This window comes from Macrobrachium nipponense, chromosome 7 (genome assembly GCF_015104395.2).
Source record: "Macrobrachium nipponense isolate FS-2020 chromosome 7, ASM1510439v2, whole genome shotgun sequence".
NCBI lineage: Eukaryota > Metazoa > Arthropoda > Malacostraca > Decapoda > Palaemonidae > Macrobrachium > Macrobrachium nipponense.
This window is the reverse complement of record NC_061109.1, coordinates 44,473,652-44,488,515: the sequence shown is the minus strand read 5'-3', so window position 1 is coordinate 44,488,515 and position 14,864 is coordinate 44,473,652. Positions and strand designations below refer to the sequence as shown.

The window sequence follows — 14,864 nt, the reverse complement described above, 5'->3', positions numbered from 1 at the left end:
TTTCACCGCGATGATGCCCAAGATCCACATACGTGGGCATACGCCGTCGTGATACGTGAATGTGTGACCCCAGCATAAAGTAATGCCTGCAGTGGACGGCACGAGGAGCACTGACGGCTCTAGTCTCCTAGAGGGAGACTCTGAATAGTGAAGGCAATAAATTTAATGAAAAAGTAGATATCGTTTCTCAAAATAAGCAAACAAAAATGGAACATGGAGTCGTAACTACTTCAGACATCGTCTCAACCTGCACCCCAGAATATGGAGGAATAACTTACAATCAAAAGGCCTGTGACTATTATAAAGAGAAAGCGGAAATATGCACCGGACGGATAATGCAATTTCTCTCTACAAAGAAAAGGCAAAACTATGCAGGGAAATGTAGCAATATCTCGTCCCGGTCGAACAGCAAAATATACCGTAAATACAGCGGTTGTTGCTTCATATAACACTTTAACTCTATTAGGATATCGGTATTGTTGCTGTTAGTAAGAGGGAATCTCGCTGGTATTCAATATTTGTTAATAATAAACTGCATACATTTAAATTTGGGAATGCTAGTTCTAAAAATAAACGGTCGGTGTGCTATTTAAGATACTTTTCCCGATACACACAGGATAGCACAATATACCCAAATATGTTTTAACATACAGATATACATACATAAGTCACTTACTCTTGCAGTATTCATCTGCAACTCATCGAGAAATCCGAGACTTCGGTCTCCTAGAACTTTGTTACGTCTTTCCTATCTAACGTTACAACTTAACACAAGAACTACACGACTCTTTATAGCCACCCTTACGTAGGGGGCACGGCCTAGAAATCTGGACCGTGCGTAGGGGTTAACGTAAGGGTAAGTCTGCTGTGCGAAGCCCTCCTTAAACAGCGAGAGGTCTTTTCTTCTTCTTGGGTAATGAGGTCTGAGAGTCTACTGGCGGCTACATTTTTTTTTTTTTTTTTTTTTTTTTTTTACTCTCGGTCGTCAATATTTGCTTGGGCTAAACACGGCTGGCGGCGGCTGCAGACCTTTCTTCGCCTCTGAGGGACAGCTATGGATTTGACGGTAGATATGAGAAGAAAGAAAGAATGCCACACAGGTAGTGGGAGAAACGTTGATGAGAAATGTATGAAGACAGCAAAATTAGCTTGACCGTGGGTGACCATAAGCTATTGGTTCTTGGTCGGCCATATTGTGTGAATGATAGCTTTTGTCTATATTACCTTGGAAAATATCTAAACCAGCTGAAATAATTTATTATAAATAATGAAAAAAGCACAAATACGTACATACGCGCATTAAACAGTCTTTCATCTGCTTTACAAAACGATGTGGCCACATATTCTCTTTACACGCATTTCCCTGGAGAGAGAGAGAGAGAGAGAGAGAGAGAGAGAGAGAGAGAGAGAGAGAGAGAGACCTACGCTTTGATAAGCTATCCCTCTGAAGAAAGGTTTCCCAATGGTTAATTCAATGCCTATTGAATCCATACGAATAATCATATTGAAACTCGGATGACGCGAGAACAGAACTTTCTCAGCCTTTAAAGAAATCAATAAGCACAGCATCGACTTACCAAGCTCTGAAGAATAAAACCGTTTTTCTCAATTCAGAACTGAAATAAATATCATCTTTCATGACCAGTTTTTCATTTGCACCGTACTTATAGGCTCAATATTTTATCGTTGACACCATACTCCAACACGCTTCCTTGATAAATGCAGATATGAAAAAAAAAGCGAGACATTAAAAACGAATGCCTGTACTTTCAGTAATTATGAACTGCCTTCATTTTCTTCATATTTTAATTTAGTTGCCTTCAGTTTCTTCATATTTTAACTTAGTTGCCTTCAGTTTCCTCATATTCTAACTTGGTTGCCTTCATTCTCTTCATAATATAACTCACTTGCCTTCCTTTTTTTCATATTTTAACTTAGTTGCCTTCGTTTTTTCTTCTTATTTTAGCATTAGTTACCTTTATTGTCTTCATATTTTAACTTAGTTGCCTTCGGTTTCTTCATATTCTAACTTCGTTACCTTCATTTTCTTCATATTTTAACTTAGTTGCCTTCATTTTCTTCATATTGTAACTTAGTTGCCTTCATTTTCTTCATATTTTAACTTAGTTGCCTTCATTTTCTTCATATTTTAACTTATCTCGAAACTCCGACCGTCCCTGCAACTTTGTACCATTTTAGAACTCCAAAAAATGTAGGCCTTCTCCGCTAACACACACGCACACAAAACGATATATTGGATCCGTATCCAGACCCATTTCCAAATCGAATCACCATCTCCATGGCCCACAGCCACCCCTCCAATGAGGCAGGAACTTTTCAGAATTCTTATTTTACTTTTTCGGACAGACACCTCCTGGTGAATACAAACTATCCGTCTAAATTCGTAAATAAAGGTATCAATGTCCGTACTTTATTTTTCTCTTAACTATTTTGTAAGATTTAGCATCTACAAGGATCGTTCGGAGCTGATATCTGAATGAGAACAACACCTCACCAATTCCTCCTATCTTCATTTTAGGGAAAGGCCAATAAGTGAGAGGAAAATAAGAAAACGACTGGGAATAAAAAGACAGAAATAAGTAACAATGATAAAAGAAAGTGAGAGAGAGAGAGAGAGAGAGAGAGAGAGAGAGAGAGAGAGAGAGAGAGAGAGAGAGAGAGAGAGAGAGAGAGAGAGAGTCGAAGCATAACTAGTCTCAGCTTAAATACAGAACTCCGAGATACGTTGATGCTCGGAAAAATGGAGGCAATCTTCAAATGGAACATTTCTCACGTGAAAAAAAGAAAAGAAAAAAAGAAAAGCCGGCTATTCCATAAACGAATAAAGTCACCCATACGCTTCCAAGTGTTTACTTGCAGAGCTCAAGAAAGAGAAAGAGAGAGAATATTTTATCAAAAGACTCGCAAGTCAACATTTCCAGGAAAAGTCTAACGTATCACACACACACACACACACACACACACACACACACACACGGATACTCAAGTATAATAATATAATATAAGCTTGGCCTAAGACAAAACCAATAACTTCAATCATGACTTTACAGGAGTACTTACTCACGTGCATACGAAACAAGTAAAAAAATAAATCACACACAAGACACATTGGATCCTGAAAAACCAGGTAAATGAAACAGGAAAAGTATAATAAAGAACAGGATGGTATGTCATGATGTTCGACGTAAGAACGGTGTTCAGAACTGAGGAATGCCTTACAATTTTAAACACTAACTTGCTGTCTGTCTGTTTCTCTCATCCACAAATATACCTGAAAGATGAATCTGCATCAGAAAAATAGCTTAAAGCAAAACATGTCCCTATGTACAAAAAGAGGGGGTTACCATTAACTTCAATAAAACACCGAAATTATTGTAGTGGAATAAACTCATTTGCTAATTGCATACTTGAATGAAAATAAAGTGCTTCTCAATACGTAATATATAAAAATACACTCACACGTGCTGGAATGCTTGTATTCTCGCCCATTTGCATGTGTGAGACATACTAATATTCCTCCTCTTCACATATAAAGTCCATCATACTTCACACTTAGCGTCCAGTGACTATTATCTCTTCCCTCAGACGGCCTCCCCTGCCATCTGTTATGTTTCCCCTCGCTGTCGCATAAATAACATTCTCTCATCGTCCCTGGCATCATTCACTGTTTCTTTTGGAGAATGACCCTGTTTTTACTTATTCTTTTTCATGTCAACGTACCCACCAAGCATCTGATGACGAAGGAAGCAAGCATTCATGCATAAATGCATAGCCACGAGTACCTTCCATTTTTCCAGCTCGACGTCTCTTATGAGTCTTGGCTTTTAAAATGATAGGGAGTCGTCCGGGACAAATCCCTCGAGGGGATTTTGGGCAGTCGCAGAACTCGACCCTAAAAGGACCCCGTGTTACGATGACTTAGAAATGATACCTGAAGTGGGTGCGGATTGGAGGGACACGAAGAGCGAAAGAAGCAGTATTGATAAATAAAAAAAAAAAAATACATAAATAAATAAATAAATAAATAAAATGAAATAAAAAAACTGAAAGAGAGGATTTTGTTGCTGCTGCTAAATTGCTATAGGCTGTACCAGCAATAGTTCTCTCTCGTATGACCAGCGCGTAAAAATTAATTAATAAATAAATGTGAAAAAGAGGTAAAGGGGGCAGGGTTTTCGAAAATTCATGATATGCGTACAAGCGTTCAGTTACAGTGCTATAATATTGTCCTTTTATTACTATTTTGTAAAAATAATAATAACAATAATAAAAAAACGACGACGTTATCGTTAGTAACACTGACTGGCCCCGAGAAAATTTGCGGGTTTTTTGTATTAAAGTACAACATTTTGCATAACTTTTCTCCTTTAATATAATGACAGCTACTTGAAGGTCGTTGGCAGTGTTTATCTTCTTTTTCAAAACCTCGATCTAGCATCTATCATATATATATATATATATATATATATATATATATATATATATATAGATATAGATATATATAGATATAGATATATATAGTAGTATATATATATATATATATATATATATATATATATATATCTATATATATCTATATCTATATATATCTATATCTATATATATATATCTATATATATAGTATATAGATATAGATATATATAGATATAGATATATCTATATATATATATATATATATATATATATATATATATATATATATATATATATATAGTTCAATTATGCCTTCTCCTTCCTCATCCCCATGAAAAAACTTTCAAAGTCATTAAAAGTGTTCTTCAATTTTTAAAATAAAATAATTGGAAGGCAACGATGAAAATGTCGAAGACCTGTAACATCAATAATGACGATCGAAGTAATGGTTACCGATACCAATCTTCGTACATCAATATCAGAAAAGTAAAGTAATTTGCACCTGAATTAGAGAGAGTGAATCTGCAGGAGGGTAATAATAAGTGGTTGTTAAACTCTACTCTTTGTCAAGAATGCAGTATTATTATTATTCTTCTCTTTTTCTTAAAAAAAATCCCCATGTTTTATTTCTCTCGAGCTTGGCATGCATCCATCATGAGTAAAAATATAAAATTATTGTTTTTTTTTTTTTTTAAATAATAGGGATATTACTCTATTTAAACATATTTCCACGATTCTTCGAAGCTGATGCCGCTCTGGTAGCCTAGCTGTAACAAAGGCTCAAAGAAGCAAGGTATATATACAGCATGTAAGTCGAAATCATTCTTTGATCTTTTGAGCAAATGATTAATTTCTTTCATTTTATCTTTCACTTCTGAACTGATATCTTCGGACGACTCGTTTCGGCACCTGGTATGATTTCCCGTGCTCGTGAATCTAATGTATATATCTAAAAAACAATAAAAAAAATCAGCTGTGGCAATAATCAAAATTCCACACAACTAATACGAAAAATTTGAATCAATCATGGAATTTCAAAACAACATTTCAAGCTTACGATACAAAATCAAAATTCAATTTCTACTAGCACTTCGAAGTGCTACTTATGGAAAATTCACAGGAAACATTAAGACATCCAAAGAGGATGGATCACGTCAAGGTGTCTCGGAATCGTGACGTCAATATATATTAGGTACAATAAACCGGCACAGAAGGTGAGATCAATTCGAGATAAATGTGCAAGCGCGCCAGCTTACGTCACTTGGGAGGACGACCTGATGAAAATGGTGAAAAAACTCACCACTAGATGTCAATAACGCTCACTGAAAATGATCCACTCGTTGCTAGAAAACACACGCGCTTGATGAGGACATTAATGGGTGTTAGAATACCTTGTGAAAGTGCTTTCATTTCCTTCAGCTTCCTCAATTCCTCCTGCAGGTTGCACTTTCCTCTGGTGTGACCGAGACAGGCGGCGCATAGCGCCCTGTCAAGCTACTGACGAGACGGTAAGATTGATGAAGGGTTAAGATTGGCCGCCGATATTATGAATGTGTGGAAAGACAAAGCCACTCAGCAAGATCATTAATCAGAGATTAAGAACATGATGAACTCATAAAATGCCCCATTAGTGACTCATTATCGTTCACTAATGAGGCTCAGGTAGACAACGAATATAAGCACATCCAGTGACGCGTTCCGAAAGACGAGACGAGACTGGAAGATTAACAATGGAAAAACGAAACGATAAAAAAAAAAAAAAAAAAAAAAAACAGGATGGCGTTAATAAAAGCAAGAACTTTTATAAACAGTTTCTTTGGCAATTCCTTCCGGTACCCTCAAGACGGGTGAATAGTAAAAATAAAATAAATAAATAAATTAATTAATAAAAAAATAAAAAAATAAACCACTGTTCTGTCATTTATATCGTGAGGTACTCTTACGCTTTGTTACTCCTTTAGACAACTTCAAGCATCATGCTTATTGTATCTAGATCACTGTAACTCTACATTACCTATGGGTCGTCTTATCTTCAGATACAAATCTTTCTCATACATTCTAACTTCAGGCATCATTAAGATCCTCTCACAAATGAATCAGAAATTATGAGTGAAATCATATCGATACCCTGACATGATATTAAATATCATTTCAACAATAAGCCCTATTTCCAAAATATGATCCAAATCCGATGCTTTGATAAGATTTCATTGGCGAATATCAATTAGACACTGCCCTGAAATGCACAGTACGTAGTTATATCTTGGGTTCCATACGCTTTCATATTATCATATTATCAACTGTTACTCATTATAATCTTATAAACCAGGTTACCAAGAACTCACTTTAACTTCAAATATGTTAAAATACCTTCTACTTTCTAACTCCAGGTATCATGCTAACTGGAGGTCTTTAGACATGAGAAATCAATGTAAATGGAAAATCGAGATAAGGCTCTTTATGGCTCACTCTGACTTCAGTTATCATTTTCATTGTAAAAGTTGGGCTATATAAATATAGTGCCCATTTCAAAGCTACATGAATTACAGAATATCATTGCAACCGAAGGCGTTTTGCTAACTACAGAACATCGTCACCTGAAAATTTATGCTAACAATAGTCATTTCAATTTTGGATGTTATGCTAACAATAATTTTGGACGTTATGCTAACAATACTCATTTCAATTTTGGACGTTATGCTAACAATACTCATTTCAATTTTGGACGTTATGTTAACAATACTCATTTCAATTTTGGACGTTATGTTAACAATACTCATTTCAAATTTGGACATTATGCTAACAATACTCATTTAAATTTTGGACGTAATGCTAACAATAGTCATTTCAATTTCGGACTTAATGCTAACAATAGTCATTTCAATTTTGTACGTAATGCTAACAATAGTCATTTCAATTTTGGACATTATGTTAACAATATTAATTTCAATTTTGAACGTTATGTTAACAATACTCATTTCAATTTTGACGTTATGCTAACAATAGTAATTTCAATTTTGGATGTATTGCTAACAATAGTCATTTCAATTTTGGACGTTATGCTAACAATAGTCATTTCTATTTTGGACGTTATGCTAACAATAGTCATTTCAATTTTGGACGTTATGCTAACAATAGTCATTTCAATTTTGGACGTTATGCTAACAATAGTCATTTCAATTTTGGAAGTTATGTTAACTATAGTCATTTCAATTTTGGACTTTCTGCTAACAATAGTCATGTCAATTTTGGACATAATGCTAACAATAGTCATTTCAATATTGGACGTTATGCTAACAATAGTCATTTCAATTTTGGACATTATGCAAACAATAGTCATTTCAATTTTGGACATTATGCAAACAATAGTCATTTCAATTTTGGACATTATGCTAACAATAGTCATTTCAATTTTGGACATTATGCAAACAATAGTCATTTCAATTTTGGACGTTATGCTAACAATAGTAATTTCAATTTTGGACATTATGCAACAATAGTCATTTCAATTTTGGACTTATGCAAACAATAGTCATTTTCAATTTTGGACATTATTTGCAAACAATAGTCATTTCAATTTTGGACATTATGCTAACAATAGTCATTTCAATTTTGGACATTATGCAAACAATAGTCATTTCAATTTTGGACATTATGCTAACAATACTCATTTCAATTTTGGACGTTATGTTAACAATACTAATTTCAATTTTGGACGTTATGTTAACAATAGTCATTTCAATTTTGGACGTTAAGGCCTTACAATAGTCAATTTTCTATTTGGGGACGTTATGCTAACAATATAATTTCAATTTTGGATGTAATGCTAAACAATAGTCATTTCAATTTTGGGACGTTATGCTAAAACAATACTCATTTCAATTTTGGAAGCTTTATGCTAACAATAGTCATTTCAATTTTGGACTGTATGCTAACAATAGTAATTCAATTTTGGACTGTATGCTAACAGTAGTAATTCAATTTTGGACGTTATGCTAACAATAGTAATTCAATTTTGGACTGTATGCTAACAGTAGTAATTCCCAATTTTTTTTTTTTGGGGACGTTATTTGCTAACAACCAGGAATTTTATTTGGACGTTATGCTAACAACAGTAATTTTATTTTGGACGTTATGCTAACAATAGTAATTCAATTTTGGACGTTATGCTAACAATAGTAATTCAATTTTGGACGTTATACTAACAATAGTAATTCAATTTTGGACGTTATGCTAACAATAGTCAATTCAATTTTGGACGTTATGCTAATTTCAATTTTGGATGTTATGCTAACAATAGTAATTCAATTTTGGGCGTTATGCTAACAATAGTCATTTCAATTTTGGACGTTATACTAACAATAGTCATCTTTCAATTCGGACGATTATGCTAATAATCAGTAATTTCAATTTTGGAAGTTAGGTTAACTATATATAGGTCACTCGAAATGGAATTAAGACTGAAAAACTCGCTGAAGATCTCCCCCATTTTCCAAATATATCCTTTCAGCTCTATCATTCATCTCGTATTCCATTCTGCCTATTAGCGAAGTCTGTCAGCACAGCGATCTAATTCGGCGGGAAGAATGATGAAACAGGAGAATGTACTATATCATATTCGTTAGGTGACAGACTCGACCATTAAAAGGACAACAGAGAGGGACCATAGGCGCTGGAGACTCCTTCGATAAATGACAGCCAGTTTGGGATGGTTAGATGGAAGGGGAGTCAGTGCTGTGGGCAGAGTCAACAAAACTTCACTCCAATTAAGAGGGACTGTCATGAACGGGGGGCGATGATAAATGGAGAGAGAGAGAGAGAGAGAGAGAGAGAGAGAGAGAGAGAGAGAGAGAGAGAGAGAGAGGCTTTTATTGTTATGTTGCACACGTAAAACAAACGAGGATTGTTTATCTTTCGTTTTCTTTTCTGACACTTTGATGACGACAGGACATTTAAAAGCTTTGGCAATTGTAACATAGTAGACCCTTTTCTTATTTTCAATGTTATATGGGCTTAGGGGATGTCAGTTTTCGAAACAACCTTTCATATGGATTAAACCATGAATTAGTGTTATGTAGGCAGCTGAAGGATGTAAACCTCCAACGGTAAATCAAATGAAATATCTCAGCAGTTACAACTTAAGTCATTCGTGTAATTCACATAAACACGTACCCACCTTAGTTTACCCTAACAATACTTGGATACGTGGCGGCACATGAGTTTTCTCTCATCAGATATACCATCAGTTCACAATGGATTTGAAAATGCGCTTCTTAGCCAAGCTGGTGCATTACCGAAGGCCACGCGTATTCCGAGCTGTCTGAGGTAGCTCCTCTTTCATTTTCCAGATCTATTATAAAAAAGTATTAATACGCTCCGTGCAATATAAGGAAGCAGCTCATTACCGGAATTGATCTGGGATTACAGCCGACTTTCACTGCTTACGTTTCTGAGTACGCTTTTAAAACCTGACTTTCTTTCAAGCTGGAATTAATGTGACAGTTTTTTTCATGTCTGGTTCCATGTGCGTTACGTGTTTTATCGTTTCCGTTATCTATTTGCTTTCGCATTCACAACTTCGATATCAACCTTAATATATGTTCAGAACATATACTTTTCATGTACAAAACCCTATATATTATAAATTTCAGAGTCAGCAAGAAGTTCATATTCATGTTCATGCTCTAAATAACTTTTAGTGAAAACAGTGTTCTGAGGCCTCACTGTGACTCACTACTACTCTCTTCAATTAACGCAAAGTTGTTAAAAGCATTGTTATGGAGAGATCGGAAAACTAGAGGACTTCCAAGAAGCGAGTAATGCTTGAAGGGGAATTTGGTTGGGTTCAGACCCAAGGGAATTCATAAATCAGCCATGTTTCCTAATTTTCTGAGAGAGAGAGAGAGAGAGAGAGAGAGAGAGAGAGAGAGAGAGAGAGAGAGAGAGACATTTTCGGCAGTCAGTATGAAGAAACATTACAGAAAGAAGAGGATGATACATCTTGAGAAAAAGTTCGAGAGAGAGAGAGAGAGAGAGAGAGAGAGAGAGAGAGAGAGAGAGAGAGAGAGAGAGAGAGAGGGATTAGACAGTGTGCCAAGGGATAGAGCAGATCACACATGCAAATGGAAAACCATAATTTTACATTATTTTGGCTAAATTTACGAAAGACAGCGGGAGGGAGAGAGAGAGATGAATTTTCACAAAATATGCAAGTGCGTTTCAGTATTTAGATGTGATATTGTCCGTGATAAACAATAAACTCTGTTTGGTGTTCACGATCAACGAAATTCCACTTTTATTTTTCTTATATTACAATATGAAGATAATGTCGTAGAGTGTAGTATAGAGTTTAAACCAAAGGCCAAGCGCAGGGCCCTATGAGTGTAGAAAGGTTTGAAAGGTGTACCAGAAGGAACACCTCGCAGCTGCATTATGGAATAATTGTTAGGAGAGGATGGATATCAAGACAGAAGAGAGAATATGAATGGAGGTGCACGAAAATAAGAGTTGCTAATGGGCCATGGGCCTATTATAAAGCATTATTTCCCGTTACGAACGACGAACACGATGTTAACTTAAAAATACAAGCAATTTCAAGCTTGAAAAATCCCTCAAATCTTGCAATATGCAAAAACTACCTTGAGAGTGACACAGAAAGTTTTTCATCTCTGTAATTATTTCTTTATATGAATATAATTAATGATCACAATTTCCTTTGGCTTTATGATAGCAACGGCACGATGTGAGGAATCAGTTGCAACCAACTAAACCTCTGATAAACAAAACGGGGCCATAACGAGCTGATCAATCATTTAGCAAGCAATTTGATTTACTGAGCTTCAAGGATATATTATCAATTTAATAAGAACGCATCAGGAGTCAGTTCCTATGAAAAGGGAAAGGCATATGTTGGAACACACATATACATATATATGTATACATGTATGTTCATATAATAAATCTGTATAATGCAAGGTTTCCTAAATAAGAAACTCCAGCAAACTTGCAGGGAGCCCTGTTTATGAGGGACTCCACGTCCAAATTGTGATGATAAACAAACATGAATTAAATTAACGTCATTACTTAGCGCGCTCGCGCGCGCCCACACACACTCAAATCCTAACGAGTTCAAAAATAAAAGGAAACCCCACAGATATCTTTTGTACTTGCTTAAAACATTCACCCGGAATGACCTTACCCGGAACTAAATTGCAGACCATGCATTCGTAAAACCTCGTTGGGCTTTACATATTCTACATAGCTTCAAAAATGTTCTAGATCTCTTAATTAAGCACCGTCCCCTTTCATTGCCCTGGCCATCTCTATCGGTATATTCATCAGAAATTAATCCCATCCAGATCTAATCCTTCCATACTTAGCACCATAATATCACCTTGCAGGTGTAGAATTCTCCTTTGCTAACACTCGGTATTCATTCTGCTTGGCAATGATCATAAACGATATGATTTAGATTGCTTCACCCCACCTCTCTCTCTCTCTCTCTCTCTCTCTCTCTCTCTCTCTCTCTCTCTCTCTCGAATCATTAGGACACTGTTAATGCACAGTAAAACCTGCTCCTACAGATAAGTGAGCACACGATATCTCCTCGGATGGACTGACAAGTCTTTGAGACATCCTAATCCTTGTAACTCCTTGTAACACTCTATCTCTCTCTCTCTCTCTCTCTCTTTATGTCTTAATCATATATTCACAGACTCGTGAAATGATGAGAAAAAGTAGCAGAAAGCACCTCGTTAGCAATGGTTGCATTTCCCTCTTCTCTTCATAAACGGGACTAATTGCAAATCCAGGGGCAATTATAACGTAGATTATACCGTTCATATTTACAGACAGAGCTTTAATCAGAAGAGAAGGTGGACGTCAAGGAAAGCGTGTGCTGTTATTGCAAGTAATGCAAAATATAAATATAATGAGTTTTACTTTCCTCATACATTTTGGAATAAAACTAGTTATTAGGGAAGCTGGTTCCGCAGAAAGTACAGCACTATAAAACTGTTTTTAATAAGTAGGCTGTTTCCGCAGAAAGTTCAATATGAAATTTTTGTCCAATTCTAGAATAGTTGCAGCTTTACAGTAATGATTACGGAACACATATGAACATACAAACTTCCCATAGCTAATCTAGTTCCTCTGAAATTACAGTTCTGATCATCGTTTAGGTACTAAAATAAAGATGTGGTCCCCAGTAACCAGTTGGAGCAATCTCACGAGCACTGCACAATTTTCTCCTATTTAACAGGCATTACTTCCGAAATTCTTGAAGGTTTTTTAATCTGATGGCCCTGCCACAATTTCAACAATTTTTTTTCCAAGTAGCCTAATTATATATCCTCTTCAAAAATGCATCTTTTCCCATTCTCCTTACACGACAAAACCTTAAACAATAATGTGTAGCATTAATCCTTCCTCTTTTCTGTACAAAAGCAGCTATAAAACATGAAAAACGGCGACAATCCCTTACCTGAACCAAACTTGACTCCGGTCCACGCTTGCTTTATAAAACAAAGCAATCGGCGGTATATGGACCGGTGAGGTCTCGGGGTGCTGGGAGCAGCTGCATTAGCCTCCTTGGACTGGGACTGCTGGCCCCGGTACTGGGTTTGTCTCCGACTGCCGGTCCTGGTACTGCCTCCTCCACCGCTGCTTTTACTCCTACCTCCACCTCCTCCTCCTCCTCCGCCTCCACCTCCTCCCCCGCTGCCTCCCACCATTCCATACATTTTGGAGGTGTCTTTTGTTTAGCCACCGTGAGGTATGAGGTGAGTCTTACGGCGAAGGGACCTGTAGGAGGCGGAAGGACTTCAGTTCACTCGCGGCCTTTGCATCAGAGTCAATTCCTTGTCGATGGGACACTCGAGGACTGAAAGACCTTTTCTGCAGTGGGGAACTGTCTATTCGGTACTTCCTTAGATTCACCTTTCATAAACGTCAATGCTGGAGGCAATGTTCATAAGGTCCGTCTTTCAAAAGCTTGTTATATTCTGCTTAGCAGGTTTATTAATCTTATATTCGGCTTAGAAGGTTTATTAATCTTATATTCGGCTTAGCAGGTTTATTAATCTTATATTCGGCTTAGCAGGTTTATTAATTTTATATTCTGCTTAGAAAGTTTATTAATCTTTTATTCTGCTTAGCAGGTTAATCTTATATTCTGCTTAGCAGGTTTATTAATCTTATATTCTGCTTAGCAGGTTTATGAATTTTATATTCTGCTTAGAAAGTTTATTAATCTTATATTTTGCTTAGCAGGTTTATGAACTTTATGTTCTGCTTAGAAAGTTTATTAATCTTATATTCTGTTTAGCAGGTTTATTATTCATATATTCTGCTGAACAGGTTTATTAATTTTATATTCTCCTGAGCTTATTTCTTAATTTTATATTCTGCTTAGCAGGTTTATTAATCGTATTTTCACTCAATTCAGGTGAAACGCCTCAACAGCAATGGAAAACGAACGCTCTCTTTTTGGCAAGAAAGATCCCACGATTTTTCTGAAAGCTATAAAGAAGCCTTCGCTCATTTCGAAGTTTACGTTATGAATTCAGTTTATTGAAGGTTCCACAAGTTATCACTTTTCTTTTCCGCCTGGCAGTCATTCACGAACATATTTACTTCATAGTCATATGAAAAACACATGATTCGGAAAAAAATTTCTTTGCAAATACTTTCTCTGTTTATCATAGAGTTTCATGTCTGCGAAAAAAATAAGCGAATCACTTGTAAAAGTCTTGTTCCGTTCATGGAATACATGTCAATAGGTTTCTGAAATTCACTGATCCACTTTTTGAATGAGTATTCAGTCGCAGCTGTGAGAAAGCCTTCGGGGCTGTTTTTTTTTTTTTTTTTTTTTTTTTTTTTTATCTAAACCTCAGCACTCAGCACATCCAAGGTCCATTGAAGCAGTACCTGAAAAGAAAGAATAGGCATATAAGCACTCATTTAATTGCTGAGTATGTATACATGAAAATTTATTTATTTTGGCTCTTCCTCATTACAGATTTTACTCATTCACACGGCAGTCTAGACAATAATAATAATAATAATAATAATAATAATAATAATAATAATAATAATAATAATAATAATAATAATAATAATGACGACCACCACAATGATGATATTCGAGGGTAACAGCAAGAATAATATTAATAACAATCTAATACTATACCTTGTTTGATGGAAAATCGTAAAGGAATATTGCTAAATGTATTTACCATCACGGTGTTCACCATTATGAGGAAGCTCATTCACGATACCTAATACACATAATACCCGGATGAAGGCGCAAAATGATCTCTCCTACTACCTTTACTAATATTTCCTATTTCCATTCTCGCCTCTTTCTATGCATATTTCATCTAGATATCCTACAAAAGAAAAAAAAATCCAATATGGCCTTCTCTCTCTCT

General features: G+C 35.8%; 1 protein-coding gene across 3 annotated transcripts in view; it reads right to left on the bottom strand.

The window, feature by feature from the left end:
* The window catches only part of LOC135217695 (Kv channel-interacting protein 1-like), a 65,667-nt gene extending 51,355 nt beyond the window's left edge, over window positions 1-14,312 (bottom strand). For all 3 annotated transcript variants that reach the window (XR_010315166.1, XR_010315165.1, XM_064253672.1), the window contains exon 1: window positions 12,917-14,312. Coding sequence is in view for 1 of the 3 variants with exons in the window: in XM_064253672.1 (XP_064109742.1) it covers window positions 12,917-13,175 (259 nt within the window). In the remaining 2 variants the exon portion in view is untranslated. The remainder of the gene's footprint in view (window positions 1-12,916) is intronic.
* Window positions 14,313-14,864: the final 552 nt, after the last annotated feature.